General features: G+C 47.2%; 1 protein-coding gene across 1 annotated transcript in view; it reads left to right on the forward strand.

Moving 5' to 3' along the window:
- The window catches only part of LOC122456315, a 36,635-nt gene extending 26,325 nt beyond the window's left edge, over window positions 1–10,310 (forward strand). The window contains exon 7 of the mRNA XM_043495086.1: window positions 9,817–10,310. Coding sequence (XP_043351021.1) covers window positions 9,817–9,885 — 69 coding nt within the window. The 3' untranslated portion in view covers window positions 9,886–10,310. The remainder of the gene's footprint in view (window positions 1–9,816) is intronic.
- The last annotated feature ends 6,984 nt before the right edge of the window (window positions 10,311–17,294 follow it).

The following is a 17,294-nucleotide window of genomic DNA, read 5'->3' on the forward strand; positions in this document are numbered from 1 at the left end:
CTTACTTTGCAGCCCTCTTGTCCTTACAGCTGCTATGGGTCTTAGTCAGGTCTGGCTGAGCAGGCAGGCAGGTGCTTTGTTACTCTTTAGCTGGTGAACCGTGATGGGGTGTATAGACCCCATGACAGGTGTCCTTGGCTGACAAGAGGTTACATGTTTTTTTACTGCCACAACCATCTCCAAAAGAAGAAGGAAGCCATTGTTGATCCTGTGATGAATGGAGCTCTTCAAAGGAGATTTTTTTCTTTCTTAAATTCTGAATCTGATAGGAAATCCATGATGATTTGTCAGGATGCATTGGTGTGATGAGCCACTGCATTTTGAACTGATTAAACTCTGGAAAGTTGGGATTTAGAGAGAATGTAAAAGATGAAATGATACTAGGCAAAGGGAGATGAAAATTTGAATTTGAGTTTTTTTCCAAGGAGTGGTCAAAATATTTTCTGATGTGGAAGTTGTTTCAGAGGAGATAAGAGGAATACTTACAAACTTAGGAAAGGTAGAAGATAAGAGTACTGAAGATAAATTTAAGTTCCTAAGAACTGGGGGTGAGTCTTAGTTCCTGGCAATAGAACTGAATGTACTATTTGATTTTTGAAGAGGAGGAGTGAAATGATGGAGAGTGTTCTTATGGAGAATTTGTGGGATATAAATATTTGAAGTGTTGAATAGAAGTAAATTATAATGGAACAAAGAAATGATGAGGTTAATACAGGCGGATAGTAAACAGCCAAAGCAGTAAAAGGGATCTGCAGTTGAATGTTATTGCATGGAAGTGATATTCAAATTTGAATTCAGAAAACAGTTGAACAATGGAAAGGAGCTATTGAAGAGAAGACCAGGAGATGAATACTAGACTACTTAAAAATGGGTGGGGAGGAAAGCATAGAAAATGTAATATATTTTTTAAAAGCATTGCATTGAAAATGGCTGACATTTTTATGTGTAGATTACACATTTACATTACTTACATTTACTGAGCATGATATGTGCAACGTAACTCATTTAGCAAAATAGCATTAAAGGAATATTAAAGATATTGCTCAAGCCCACAAAGTAAAGGAAATGATCTGGTAAGTATCAAACATGTCGGTCCCATCACAGCATACCACATTAAGAGAAAGTGCTCTGATTTGATTTGATAGATGAGGATTAATCCTCTGCTGATTTCTCCCCCCTCCCCATTTCTTTAGTATTCTTAGAGTAGAACCATAGTTTTCTTTCAATATAATTTGTATTTGGTGTCAATTCTTTTATGATGCAGTGTGTGAATCTGTTTATTTTAGTTTAGAAATTAAAGTTGGGTCTGTATACAAATCACAGGATAACATTTTCAGAAGTGCCTAAGACACTTGTATGCAGTGTTGTTATAGCTGTTTTGTTCCTACAGTATTGCCAACGTCAAGAGATCAAAAATCATGAGTCAGACTCCCCAAAATCATGAGATTGGCCTAAAAATCATGACATTTTAAAAAAAAAGGATGATAATGTGTTTTTTAGGTCAGTCTCTTGATTTTTAAACTCCCCCTGCCCATCCCCAGGGCACGTGCATGTGACAGTTAGTGTTGCCCACTCTCCCACAAGTACTGGATAAGATGATTTTTGGCTCGTGTTGCAGGAGCTCTCCTCTCCCCTCCCCATATCTGCCCATTTCCTGCCCAGCAATTAATCCTGTCTCCCAGTCCACCATTAATTCTCTTCCTACCCAACCCCCCTTAATTCAGTCCCCACCAGTTCAGTCCCCCAGTTCCCATCATCACACCCCATCAGTTCAGCCCGCCTACCCCATCGACCCCCACTGCCCTCAGTTCACCCTCCCAGCACTCACCTTATCTGTTCGGAACCAGCCATCAATACAGCCTTCCCTCTCCATCAGCTTTCACCTCTCTGCAGCCCTCCTCCCTGCAGTGGAGTCCCCTCTCATACTTCCCAGGCTGGCAGGGGAGCAGCTGCCCTGGGGCTGACAACTGGAGTGGAGCCCCAGCCGTGCTTGGGGCAGCTGACAGAATTTCTCAGTAAAATTAAGGCTCACTTTTATAATTCTCAAATGTCAGGATTTATTTTTCATTTGATTCCTTTGCTTATTTGAGGGTTGGCCCTCCCCCCTTCTGTCTCAGATGAAGTTTCTCTTCCCTGCTGGGATGTAGCCACACCGTCTCTTGTTAGCTTGATAGCTTTGTTTATCTGATATGTAAATGAATTCTCATTATCTTTCAAAGTACTTTGGAAGGAGAAACCACATTCTTCTTCCAGTGCTTGCTCATGTCAATTCCAATTAGGTGTGCGTGCGCTGCGTGCACAGTGTCAGAAGGTTTTTCCCCTAGCAACACCTGTTGGGTTGTCTGTGGAATCCCCTGGAGTGGCGCCTTCATGGCGGTGAATATAGGTCCCTGCCGACCTGCCGCCTCCTCAGTTCTTTCTTACTGCCAGTGACGGTCGTTGGAACGACAGTTGCTTGCTCTCACAAGTGCTCCCCTAATTTGTAGTCTTAGCTTAGTTTTTGTAAATATCTAAAGTTCTTAGTTAGTAGTGTTAATTGTCAGTTGTAGGAGTGGGGGTTTTCCCCCACTCCAAATTCCTGTTCCCCTTTGGAGTTTGGGGCATGCCTCGATCCCAAGAGTTTGAGCCTTGCGGAACCTCCATGACTCTTGTCTCAAATGTCTCGGGGAGGCGCATCAAACAGATCAGTGCAAGATCTGCAAAGGGTTCTGTTCAAGGATGAAGAAGGACTTCAGGCTCAAACAGATCCTGATGGTGACAACCCTTCATCCTCGACCATCCCTGGGCCGGCAGGATCCGGCACTGAGCTCCTCCATGCAGAGTGCCCCAGCCTCCATGCGTGAGACGGTGCCAAGGAAGAACTCTGGCCATAGAGGCATTCGGCACCGATGCTCCCCAGCATCGAAGGCAACATGGCACCACTCTCATTCCCTGATGCTTCATATGCTGCAAAGGAAGACAAACGGGGTGCTTGCCCACACCGAGAGCTGCCACATAGGACAGTGCTGCAGGAGTGTGTCCTACGCAGGAGCACCCGGCGCTGACAGCACAGGAGTCGGCACCATCAACTTTGGCCCTGCAAGGGGAGCCATTGAGTCTGGTGCCAGTGGATTCTCCTGAGCATGAGTGCCAGGTAGAGGACCTAGAACTCCCCTCCAACCCAGATGCTTTTGAGGCCACTCGGGACTTGATTGCCATGAAGGCTCAACAGTCCCCTGCCAGTTGAAATAGACCTCTGGCTCTGCAGAGATGATGAGATCACCATCCCCCAGGCTTTGCTCCCTGTGGCACTGCTTCGTACGGCACCAGTCTCCATCTCCGTCTCTGCAGCGCCGGTCCCCAACTCTGTCTCTGTGGCACTGTGCCCTGGTGCTACTGCGGCACCATCCCAGCAGCACCGTTCCCTTGCACCGGCCATGCGGCACGGCTCTCCATCATGGCACCGCTCTCCATCACGGCACCCCTCTCCGGCACCACACTCATGGCACCCATCCACGGCACTGCTCTGCTCGGCACCGCTGTGATCTTCGCACTCTAGATCCACATCATTGGACTCAGAGGCAGAGTCCTACTACTCATGGCGAAGCCGACGCAGATCGGACCATCACAAGAGGCAGGAGATGGGGGTGGTACCATGGCAAGTGCAGTGGCCTAGGCCTGTGCAGTGGCCTTTTTGGACACTTTGGGCCTATCACCAAGCCCAGGGCACTTACTCCAGGGGCTTGCACTCGGTGGTATCAGAACTGTGAGTGCCCCAACAGCTGCAAGTTGTTCCACTCTTCGAGGTTGAGAGACAACATCAGTGCGGGCTAAACAGAAGCATCCAGATCTTGAGCCTGTTACCGGCACTGAGCCCACAGTCAGTGCCGAGGACCACATACCAAGCAGGACGCTTCCAGAGATCCGGAGGTCCAGGAATGCCCTGTGCCTCCTCTGACCTCGTTGGCATCCTCCCCAGACAAAGTGGTGGCGGGGTCTTCCTCCTCCAGACTGCCCCTGATTGACAGTCAAGTGCACCAGGACCTGCTGTGCAGGGTGGCTCGCAAGATGGGGCTGCAGGCTGAGGAGGTCGTTGAGCCAGAGGATCCAATGGTGGACATCCTGGCCCCAGAGAGGCCATCGAGGGTGACTTTGCCCCTCATTAAAACAATCCAAACCACCATTAAAACTCTGTGGCAGACCCCGCCTCCATTTCGCTGACTGCAAAAGGAGTGGAAAGAAAGTACTTCGTCCCCTTTTAGGGGTACAAGTACTTGTTTACTCACCCGCAGCCCTGCTCGTTGGTGGTGGCCGCGGTGAATGAGTGAGAGAGGCAGGGGGATCAGGGTCCAACCTCGAAGTCCAAGGACTCTAAAAAGCTGGACCTCTTCGGCCAGAAAGTCTGCTAGACTGGGGGGGCTCCAGCTCAGGATTGCCAACCAACAGACAATCGTGAGTAGGTACAATTTCAATTCATGGAACTCCATGTTGAAATTCAAGGAGCTAATACCTATGGAGTCCAGGGCAGAGTTTGGGGCCATAGTGGATGAGGGCAAGGCAGTGGCATGGACCTCTTTACAGGCCTCACTAGACGCTGCAGACGCAGCTGCACCCCCCCATCCTCAGGCATTGCCACGAGGATGGGGGGAGGGATAGCTTAGTGGTTTGAGTATTGGCCTGCTAAACTCAGGGTTGTGAGTTCAATCCTTGAGGGGGCCGTTTAGGGATCTGGGGCAAAAATTGGGGATTGGTCCTGCTTTGAGCAGGGGGTTGGACTAGATGATCTCCTGAGATCCCTTCCAACCCTGATATTCTATGATTCAGGCATCCGGGCTTCCCCCAGAGATGCAACAGACGCTGCAGGACCTGCCATTTGATGGCACAGGCCTTTTTATAGAGCAAACAGACTCCAGGCTACACAGCCTAAAGGATTTGCAGGCTACACTAAAATCATTGGGCGTGCATATCCCTGCTATCCAGCGCAAATACTTTAAGCTGCAGACCACGCAGTGCTTCTATTCTCTCCTGCCCAGGCGGGACTTTTCAAGGAAGCGTGGCAGGAATGGCTGGTGTAAGCTTTCCCAGCTTCCACCTGGCCAAGGCCCAGCGCAGTCTTTGTCAGGTTGTAAGCAGGCCTTTTGAAGGTGCACCCAAGGACAGCACACCAGTCGACGTACTGGATCCTCATCCCTGTTTCCTGAACTGTCTGTCCTACTTGTACTATGCTTGGTCCCAGATAACATCAGATCACTGGGTCCTTTGCACAGTAGAAGTGGGATATTTTCTTCAATTCTGCTCCTCTCCTCTCTCCCACCACCCTTCCCCGTCCCTCTTCAGGGACTGTTCTCATGAGCACCTCCTTATACAGGAGGTCCCAAACGCTCCTCACAGCATTGGCAGTGGAGGAGGTTCCTCAGGAGCTAAGGGGCAAAGGATTCTACTCCCATTATTTCCTAATCCCCAAAGCCAAGGGGGGTCTCAGACCCATCCTCGACCTGCGAGGCCTCAGCAGCTTCATGAAGAAGCTGAAGTTCTGCATGGTCTTCCTAGGTATGATTATCCCCTCTCTGGATCCGGGAGACTGATATGCCGCCTTCGACTCAAGGATGTGTACTTCCACATCTTGATATGTCCTACCCACAGAAGTTTCTTCAGTTTCGTGGTCAACCGCAACCATTATCAATTCAAGGTCCTCCCCTTCTGCCTGTCTATGGCCCCATGAGTGTTCACCAAGTGCATGTTGGTAGTGGCTGCCTTCCTCCACTGGAGGCAGGTGCAGGTATACCCCCATACCTTGACGACTGGCTGTGCAGGGAGCATTCCAGGGGCTAAGTGGAGGCACAGGTAAACTTTGTGAGGTCCACTTCGACAGGTTAGATCTCCTACTCAAAGAGCACAAATCAACCCTATCCATGACACTGAGGGTAGAGTTTATAGGAGCAGTGTTGGACTCGGGCCAGGCCAAGGCATCCCTGCTGGGGGCTCGTTTCTGGGCAATGACAGACATCATACAAAGCCTCAGATGCTACCCTACTGCCACGGGAAGGGGCTGCTTGAGGCTCGTCAGCCACATGGCAGCATGTAGATATGTGGTACAGCACACGAGGCTGAGGCCTCTCCAAGCTTGGCTGGTGTTGGCCTACTGTCCAGGCCACAACAGTCTGGACACAGTGGTCAGCCTTCCGGTGCAGGTTATTGAGTCTCTACATACTCTACATTTCCGCAGGAGGTATGCGGGAGTGTCCCTTCAACAAGCCCCAGCTCTCTCTATCTCTAGTAATAGATGCGTCAGTGCTGGGATGGGATGCTCACCAGGGAGAACTACAAGTGCAAGTCTCTGGTCACAGGACGAGCTCTCAGTCCACATCAACGCCAAATAGGTGAGGGTGGTCCGACAAGCATATCAAACCTTCCAAGCCCAGTTGCATGGGGGTCATGACGGACAACACAACTGCTGTGTTTTACATAAACAAGCAGGGAGGGGCTCATTCCTCTCCCCTATGTCGGGAAGCCCTCAACCTGTGGGACTTCTGCAAAGCCCACTCTATTCACCTGGAAGCGTTTTACCTCCCAGGTCTCAGAACGAGTTGGCGGACTACCTCAGCAGATCCTTCCACAATCACAAGTGGTCCATCTGCTTGGATGTAATACACAGCATTTCTTGGAGGTGGGGAGTTCCCCAGATCAACCTGTTTGCCACAAGGAGCAACGGAAAGTGCCCTCAATTCTGCTCCTTCCGGAATCACAGTCCGGGCTCCCTTGCAGACGTGTTTCCCCTCCCCTGGATGGACCCCCTGTAGTAAGTGTTCCCACCATTTCCACTCATCCACAAGGTTCTGCTCAAGATCTGCAGGGACAAGGTGGCAGTCATACTGGTAGCACCAGCATGGCCTTGCCAGCACTGGTACACCATGCTCCTGGTGCTGTCAGCGGATGTCCCAATCACATTGTCCCTGGTCCCAGACCTGATCACCCAAGACCACGGTTGCCTTCACCATTCCGATCTTGAGTCTTCATGGCTAAACCCTATGGCGCTCATGTGCTCTGAGTCTGTTAGGGAAGTCTTACTTGGTAGCAGGAAACCTTCCACCAGGGCTACCTACCTGGCCAAGTGGAAAAGGTTTGCAATCTGGTGATCTCAGGGTCACGCTCCTCCAATGCAGGCGTCCATACTGCTTATCCTGGACTACCTACTGCACTTAAAACAGCAGGGCCTAGTGGCATCATCCATCAAAGTACACCTGACAGCTATCTCTGCCTTCCACCTGGGAGCAGCTGGGTGTTCTGTCTTCACCAACCCGATGGTTAGCCATTTCCTGAAGGGTCTAGACAGGCTATATCCCCAGATCAGACAGCCAATCCCGGTGTGGGACCTCAACCCGGTCCTTTCCAGACTAATGGGGCCCCCACTTGAACCCCTGGTGACTTGTTCGCTGCTCTACCTGTCATGGAAGGTGGCCTTCCTAGTCACCATTACTTCAGCAAGGATGGTGTCGAAGCTTAAAGCCCTCCTCTCCAACCCTCCTTACACCATTTTCTATAAGAACCAGGTGCAGATTAGGCCTCACCCGGCTTTTCTTCGAAAGATTGTATCTCAATTCCACTCCAACCAGGACATTTTTCTGCCAGTCTTTTACCCTAAGCCTCACACAGATAACCAAGAACAAAGGCTATACTCCCTGGATGTTCAACAAGTGCTGGCCTTTTACATTGAATGCACGAAGCCATTGCGTAAGTCGAACCAGCTGTTCGTGGCAGTCGCAGACTGGATGAAAGAACTCCCGGTCTTGTTGCAGAGGATCTCATTGTGGATCACGTCCTGTATTGGGCATGCTATGATTTAGCCAAAGTACCGGCTCCACACTAACGATACATTCCACAAGAGCACAGGCCACCTTGGAGGTGTTCCTGGCCCAGGTCCCGACACAGAAGATCTGCAGGGCGGTGATGTGGTCACGCTTTTACCTCTCGTTACGCAATTACCCAGCACGCCAGAGACAATGCACCATTCGGTAGAGCAGTGCTCCAGTCAGCGATTCCGTGAACTCCAACCCCACCTCCTGGGTAGGGCTTGTGAGTCATTTAATTGGAATGGACATGAGCAACACATCGTGAAGAACAACAGTTAAAAGAAGGGAGTAACCATTTTTTCCTTTGTTTAGGGTGAGGTAACTCCTGTTTGACTGCAAACACATTTGTGCCATGGCTGAAAAAAACACTGACACTTGAGTTCTCTCATGAGATCATGAGCGAGACTTAATTTTACTCAGAAATTGCAACTCTCACGTTCAGTTCTTGAGAGTTGGTATGTCTGCTCCCAAGATACTGGAGAGACAAGTTGGGGAAATATCTTTTATTGGACCAACTTCTGTTTGGGAGAAAGGAAAGCTTTTGAGCTTGGACCGAACTCTTCTTCAGGTCTGGGAAAGGTACTCAGGGCTTATCTACGCTTAAAAGCCTAGAGCAGCACAGCTGCATTGGTGCAGCTGCACCAGAGTAGCACTCCCTTCAGTGTAGGTACTCCATCTCCCCAAGAGAGGGTAGCTATGTTAACAGGAGAAGCCCTCCCATCGACATAGCGCTGGCTACACTAGGAGTTAGGTTGGTATAACTGAGTGACACAGGAGTGCTGATTTTCCACACCCCTGAGTTACGTAGTTATACCGACATAAGTTGCTAGTGTAGACCAAGCCTCAGAGTGTTGCAGCTAAATACAAGATGGAACAGATTGTTTAACATAAGTAGAAGCAAAGTGGCCTGTTTACACTCCTCCAGCCATAGGGAGGAAAGGAAGAGGGAAGCAGCTGGGGGATTGTTAGATTGTTGTAACGAGCCATAAATCGGTCTCTAACCCATTAACAATGCCCCCAACTGTTTCCCCACCCCCTTCCTTTCCTCCCTATGACTGGAGGGGTGCTAACGGGTCACTTCACCTTCAATGTTCCCTGGAAATGTGTGTTAACTACTTATGTTAAACAGTTTTCCTAACCCCTGGGCGACACAGTTATGCCAACCTAAATCTCAGTGAAGACAGCGCTGTGTTGATGAAAGGGTTTCTCTCATTGATCCAGCGGCTGTTTCTTGGGGAGGTGGATTACCTACACTGATGGGAGAAGCGGCATAGGTAGCATCTTCATGGAAGTGCTACAGCGATGCAGCTGCGGTCCTAAAGCAGGACTACATTTAAAATGGTGCATCGGCGCAGCTGCACTGCCACTGTAGTGCTACTGTAGTGCTTAAGTGAAGACGCTCCTATGCCAATGGGAGAGCTTCTCCCATCGGCGTTGTTAATCCACCTCTATGTCGATGGGTTAGATTGATATAACTATGCTGCTCGGTTGTGTGGATTTTTCACACCCAGGAGCGACGTAGTTATACCGATATGAGTCTGTAGTGTAGACCTGGCCTTGGTAAGTTTCCCAGGCCTGAAGAAGAGCTCTGTGTAAGCTTGAAAGCTTGTCTCTCTCATCAACAGAAGTTGTCCAATAAAAGATATTATTACCGCACCCACCTGGTCTCCCAAAGAGCTTGTCTACAGTACAAAATTATGTTGACCTAAGTATGTCGACATACAGCCGCAGCAGTAATTAAATCACTGTTGCATGTCCACACTACGCTCCTTGTGTCGGCAGTGCACATCCTCACTAGCAGTGAGCAGTGTATCGTAGTAGCTATCCCACTGTGCAACTTCCGACAGTCTAGCGCAGGGTGTTTTGGGAAGTTTTTGCAATGCCTCATGTGGGCAAACGAGTCATGCAGGGGTGACTGGGAACATGATTTCAACTCCGATAATGCAGTGTTCTCCATTCCATAATGTTTCATGCCTCTTTTCAAAAGCCCTGGAAACCCATCTCTCTGAGAAGAATTGGAGCCTGCACAGGTCTGCACTATTGTGATGAGCGTTGAGAGCATGGGGCGCCTGATCATGCAGAGTTTGCAGAGCTGCCCAGAGGACCACCAGGAAACATGACAATTCCTTGGAGGCTAGATTGCTGTGGAACATAGAAAGAATAAATTCAGAATTGTTGGCAGGATTCACGGAACAGTTGCAGACAGTGGAGAGCTGGTTCTGAGCCTGAGAAACAAGCATTGAGTGGTGGGGTTGCATTGTTATGCAGGTATGTGATGACAAGCAGTGGCTGCAGAACTTCTGGATGCATGAGGCCATATTCCTCGATCAGTATATGGAGCTCGTCCCAGCCTTCCAGCTCAGTGACTCCAAAACAAGATCTGCACTGACAGTGGAGAAGTGAGGGGTGATCACTGCAGGGCTGACCTTACTATGAGGCAAACTGAGGTGGCTGCCTCAGGTGCCACGTTGTGAGGGGGTGTCACTAGAACCCAGAGTGTAGAAAATTGTGTCTGCTGCTGGTGCATATGTATTCTCTTTGCTCTAGATGCAGAGATGGTGGAGTGCTGTGCTGGAGGAAGGAGGGCACAAGAGACATAACAGGCAGGCAAGAGAAAAGGTTAGAGGGAATAACAGAAAGCAGCAGGAGTTGCTGGGAGAGGGGGGAGGAGGAGGAGGAGGAGCCTCTTATGTACCTCTCTAGCACCCCCCGGAGTCTGGACTGATTAACACCAGCTTCTCAGGGAGCTTCCTGTTTCCTACTGCTTCCCTGAATCCACTTGAGGAGAACAGGCAGTCAACTGAAGTAGTAGGAGCCAGCTAGGCCCTTAAGACGCTGATATCTTCCCTCACTCAGGCCCTGCTACCAGCCTGCTTATTTGTCCCCTTCAACTGAGTGTTGAGAGCCACTATAGCTGGCACAGAACAGCAGTTATGAATGAAAGAAGAAAACACCCCTTTGGGGCAGCATTCAGAAAAAGAAATAAAGTAAAGGAAGCTTTTCTATGTAAGCAGGAAGGAGCTTTCCTGAGATACATAGACACAAATGTTCACGGTGGACCTTCCGGCCCCAGTGAGAATGTGAGTGGTGAGGAGATGCCTGATCTTCCAGTTAGTCAGAGTGCAGGTGACCTGGCAGCTACTGCAGCATCCATATCTCCATCTCAAATGGATGTAACCATGCACAGTCCCAAAGAAAAGTGTAGATCAGAGAAGAGTATGGTGAAGGCACAAGAAACAGCTGCTGCTGAGTTTAGTTCCTTATGTCTAGATGATCCAGGACTGTGGACCCACTTGAGCAGTAGCCTGAGGGACTTCCTTGTACGGCATGAGCCACAGCAAGTGAAAAACTTAATGTTCCCCAAAGACAATGAAAATAGAAGTTTCCATCCAAAACATTATTGGCGTGAAATCCCCAATGGTGACAAAGTGGAGAGGCTCAAAAATGTACTCAAAAACCCAGAATGCTGCCTACTGTTTTTGTTGCAAACTCTTCCAGTCTAATGTTCCAGCCACACTGGGTTCTACAGGAACAAAGGACTGGAAAAATCTGGCTAGAAATCTGGCATGCCATGAGAAAGCAGCAAATCACCAAAAAGCATTCCATAGGTGGAAAGAGCTTGAGATGAGACTAAGGTTAAAGGCCACCATAGATGATCAGCATCAAGAGAAGATTGTGCATCAGAGTCTCTTTACTGCAAAATGTTCTGAAAAGGCTCATTGCCATTGTGAAAATGCTTGCTATCCAAAACCTAGTACTGCGTGGCACTTCAGATCATCTATATGTGCCAAACAATGGAGACTTCCTTAAAATTGTGCAGCTGATGGTTGAGTTTGATACTATACTCCAGGAGCATCTAAGAAGAGTCAACACCCAAGAAATGTACACACACACCACTACCTTGGAAAAACAATTCAAAATGAGATCACACAGTTACTGGCAACAAAAGTCAAACAGAAGATTGTGGCAGATCTGAAGTCCGCAAGATATTACTTTGTTATTCTGGACTGCACATCTAACATGAGCTATACGGAACAAATTACTTTACTGGTGCATTTTGTAACAACAACAGAACTTAGTGAAAATGTCCCTGCAATGGAGACTATCAGAGAGCATTTTCTAGAATTTATTGACATTGATGATACTACAGGAGCTAGTATGACAAATGTGCTTCTAAAAAAGCTAGAAGATATGGGAATTGTGATAGCTGACATGAGAGGTCAGGGCTACGATAATGGTGCCAACATGAGAGGAAAGAACAGAGGAGTGCAGACACAGGTCTGAGAATTAAACCCTCCAGCTTTTTTTGTCCAATGCAGTTCTCATTCATTGAACATGGTGGTCAGTGATGCTGCATCAGCTTCTAGTGAGGCTGCTGAATTTTTTAATGTAATTCAAAGCATCCAAGTATTTTTCTCTGCATCAACTCATCGATGGCAAATTTTGAAGCAACATCTGGAAACATCCTCTCTGACACTGAAACCACTGAGTGCCACACAATAGGAAAGTGGAGTGGGGGTGATAAAGCCTATCAAACATCAAACTGGGAAGAAAGATGATGCCATAGTTGCCACTATGGAGGATAATGCTATGACAGGAACTGTTCGTGGGAAAACAGTGGCAGAGGGAAATGGAATCACCAGAAACATACATAACTTCAAATTTCTGTGTGGTTTAGTGTTGTGGCATGACATACTGTTTGAAATAAACGTTGTAAGCAAGAAACTCCAAGGTATTGACCTTGATATATCTAGAGCAATGGAACAACTGGACAAAGCAAAGTCATACCTATGGTCAGAAGAGGGATTTCAAAACGTTCTGAAGAGTGCACAGAAGTTGGCAGAGGAACTTCACACTCAAGCTATTTTCCCACCCATTCAAGAATACAAGAGTCACCGAAGATGAAGACATTTTGATTATGAGGCACAGGATAATCCCATAAGAGATCCCAAACAACAATTCAAAGTTGAATTCTTTAACCAGGTGCTAGATTGTGCAATACAGTCAGTTGAAGAACATTTCATGCAGCTCAAGGAACACAGCAGTATATTTGGGATGTTGTATGATATTCCAAAACTCCTCACTATACCTGAAGAAGACCTACACCAGCAATGCAGGGCACTAGAGACAGTGTTGACACATGATGACATGCACGATATTGATGCGAGTGATTTAGGTGATGAAGTGAAAGCTCTTTCAAGATACATTTCAGCAGGATCAACTCCAAAGGCTGTTCTGAAATATATGTGCACAAATAAGATGACCACTCTCTTCCCAAATGCTTTTGTTGCTTTGCACATACTTCTAACACTTCCTGTAATAGTTGCAAGTGGAGAACACAGCTTCTCCAAGCTGAAGTTAATAAAAACACATCTAGGCTCCACAATGACACAGGAGAAGCTGGTCGGCCTTGCAACCGTCTCAATAGAGCATGAGCTGGCCCAGACTCTGGACCTTCAGGAAGCAGTTCAAATCTTTGCAACCAAGAAGGCATGGAAAGCACCACTTTGATTATTCAAACAGATAAAAATGCCAGTGTTTACTATGCAGACAAGAAAAGTTACATTTGGTGTTCAGACGTTTGAAAGTGAAGTGTTACTTAAAATTTTGGAACAAGGCATTTTAAGTTGTTCTCCTTTATTTTGGCAGAGCAGCACTATGAGAGGAGTAGAACAGGAAGAAGGCAGAATTGAGACCTTTCAAAGTTTTGGCACAAGCGAGGGGGTATGCGGGCATCATTTGAACTCCCCGCCTCAGATGCCAAAATGTTGTGGGCTGGCCCTGGATTGCTGTGTGGAAGCTTGCAATGCCACATTGCTACTGACCAGTTAGGAATCAATTTGAAGTTGGGAAATCCACCATGGAGATTGCTGTGATGCAAGTGTGCAGGGCCATTAATCACCTCCTGCTACAAAGGACTGTGACTCTGGGCAATGTGCATGATATAGTGGATGGTTTTGCAGCAATGGGGTTCCTAAAGTGCAGTGGGGCAATAGATGGCATGCATATCCCTATTTTGGCACTTGACCACTGTGCCTCAAAGTACATCAACAGAAAGGGCTACTTTTCTATGGTATTGCAAGTACTTGTGGATCACCGGGGATCTTTTACCAACATCGATGTGGGCTGGTCAAGGAAGGTACATGACATGCACATCTTTAGGAACACAGCTTTGTTCAGAAAGCTGCAAGCAGGGATTTCCTTTCCAGACCAGAGTATTACCATTGAGGATGTTGAAATGCTAATAGTGATTCTGGGAGACCCAGCCTATGCCTTACTTCTATGGCTCATGAAGCATACACCAGCCACCTTTATAGCACCAGGGAACACTTCAACTACAGGCTCAGCAGATACATTATGACAGTTGAATATGCCGTTGGCTGTTTCAGTGGCCGCTGGCACTGTCTACTCATGAAATTGAACCTCAATGAAAAAAATATCCCAATGGTTATAGCTGCCTGCTGTGTCCTTCATAAAATCTGTGAAGCAAAGGGAGAAAAATTTCTGCCAGGGAGGCGGTGGAACGGCTGTCTGCTGATTTGGAGCAGCTGGATACCAGGGTTATAGGAAGAGCTCAACATGAAGCTATTCAGCTCACAGAGGCTTTGAAAGACCAATTTAATAGTGTGTTATGGTAATATGTGTTGCTGTAGTATGCTGTGCCTGGCATTGTTTTTTTGCACCCCTGTATAAACCTTGTAATGAGTGCTGTGCGTGTAGCAATATAACATTGTAAATGCACCTATTGCTATTATCTGTGAACGATGTCAGCCCCAGGCAGCATATATTGTGAGTTAATAAAGATGAATTAAGTTTCCATAAATAGACTATTATTCCAAACCTATGCAAACAGACACATTTATAACTGAATGGAACTTTATAAATACAGGGGAAAGAACAGTCATTTCCATTTCCCATACATATACACCAACTGCGTCTTTCATTGGTCCGTGTATGTGCAGTTGTGATTGCCTGTACTCTCCCCCAGGGTGGAATGGTAGATGGTAAGGGTAATGTAGTGACCCTACATGCCACGTGGAATGGGCTTCAGAGGGAGGTGAGCACGGGTCTGTTGAACCTGAAGGCCATCAAGAGTCTGCAACATATCTGTTTGCTTCTTGAAAAGCAGTAGTATCTCCTGGTACATGTCTCTCTCCTTTCCCTGTGCCTTTCCCCTCTCTGCTTTATCCCTGCCCCTGCTGTCTGCATGGGTGATCCTCCAATCCCTGTGCTTGGTATTTGAAGCAGCAAAGACTTGCAAGATATCTTTGGCTATGTCATCCCCCCTCCTCTTTATCTGACTGAGTTGCTCCGCCATTGTGGATGGCGAGACCCTCAAGGCCACATTTCTGGCTGGAAAAGGTACAATGCACAGAGGTACTATTCATGAGATAAATGGCAACTTAGTATACTGAACTCACTCCCCTTGACCCCCACAATTTGCAAGCAGTATATTCTCACTTCTCATTGGGATTCATAGAGCATGGTGGCAGTCCCAGCAATGGTAGGTATGGAGGATTCATGGGACATCCAAGTGCATATAAACAAACTGTTCTGCGTGGCCTTCTCTAACTGTACAGGGGAATGGGAAGCAGATCGGAACTCTACGTCTTTTGGTTATTTCACTACATCTTCTAGCATAAGTAAAAAAGAGTAAATAAACAGATGTGTCCCTGCAATTTCCAAGCAAATTGCATACTCTCCTGCATCAGGCTCATCTGTGCTGGATTGGAGAGACTGGCTGGACTGTCCAGAGTCAAAAACAGTTCCTGGCTTGCTGTGCCACTGGATCCCTCAGTCACCTGTCCCCCATACGCCTCCTCTTCATCACTATTCCTGGGGCAGGGGGGGCTGTGACTCCTGCTCCCCCGAAGTATTCATGGGGCTTTGGGGGAGTGGGAGGTCTCCGCCAAGGATGGCATGCAGCTCTTTGTAAAAGTGGAATGTCTGTGGTTTTGCACCAAAGCAAGTATTAGCCTCCCTTGCCTTCTGGTACACCTGCCGCAGCTCCTTGGCTTTCACGTGGCACTGCTACAGGTTCCTCTTGTATCCTTTCTCCTCTGTGCCCTGAGCGATCTGCTGGGAGATATCAGTGTTTCTACAGCTGGATCGAAGCTGTGCCTGCACAGCCTCTTCTCCCCTCAGATCCAGGAGATCCACCACTACCTGTGTACTCCACTCAGGAGTGTGTCTGCAGCATGGAGCTGGCATGGTCAGCTGGGCAATTGCTACGCATACTTGACAGTTGCTAGGTGAGCTCTCCACACTGGGCAAACAGGAGATGGAATTTCAGAATTCGTAGGTCTTTAAAGGGGAGGGCATGTATCTGTGTATCTGGCCTCTTGACAGCAGAGTTCTAAACAGTGACCAGAGCAATCAAGGTAGAGCATTGTGGGACACTTCTTGGAGGCCACTAAAGTTGACCTAAGTAACACAGTGTCTACACTGACATTGTGTCGACCTAACTACAACAACCTAAGTGCTACATCTCTCACTGAGGTGGAGTTAAAGTTGGTGTAGCAGATGAGTTACATAGGTTGGAGTGACATTTTGAGTTAGGTCAATGTAAGCTGCCTTGTGTTGACCTAACTCGAGTATAGACCAGGGCTATGTCACTTAGACAATTTTGAAAATTGTACCTGAGGTTAGTTCTCAGACTTACCAAAGGTTCTACTTGCTTTGCTATATGCATAAGTGATTTTAAATAGTTTTTAGAATCATGAGAAAGCATGGTGCCCGACAGCAGGATAAATCCCTGCCATTACAAAAAGTACCACTGGTTCTTTAATATCCATGCAGAGCAGACAAGATCTCAATTTTTAAGTCACCAGTAAAACCCAAACACAACAAACTGCATGAAATTCAGTTTCTCTCTTGGGAAACTGAATGGCTGAAGTCACTCTGCTGGATGGGATTTGAACGTGTAGTTCCAGGGAATTTTGCTAAAACAGGCTTGATAGTTAGACCCCAAAGTAAGGCCCTGAGTGAGCAAAGCACTAAAGCATGTGCTTGAATTTTAAGCACAAGTGATCCCACTGACTTCAATGTGATTAACCATGTGCTTTAAATTGAGCATGTACTTATGTGCTTTGTTGAATTAGAGCCTAAAACATCACCACTGGTATCTGAAGTTTAACATCTCTCTCTCTCCCTGTGGAATGAAACAGTTTCTCTTTTATTCTTCTATGTTTGTAAATATTTGACAAATTGTTTGAGAGAGGAAGGAAGTGTATAAAATCTGTGTCTGACATGTCTAATCACTGAATTCTCACAATTCAGGTGCTTCAAATTCATTTGCTAGAGTGCTTGTAATCTTGTAAGGCTGCTGTTTGCACTATAAGAACATGTGCTAATGTTATACCAATAAAATAAAAAACAACAGGATCTTATTCAAGGGAATAAGGCAAAATGCTACATTTATTGTGAATCCAGAAAGAATCATAGTAAGCAGTTAGTTATAGCTCT

This window comes from Dermochelys coriacea, chromosome 1, assembly GCF_009764565.3.
Source record: "Dermochelys coriacea isolate rDerCor1 chromosome 1, rDerCor1.pri.v4, whole genome shotgun sequence".
NCBI classification, from domain to species: domain Eukaryota; kingdom Metazoa; phylum Chordata; order Testudines; family Dermochelyidae; genus Dermochelys; species Dermochelys coriacea.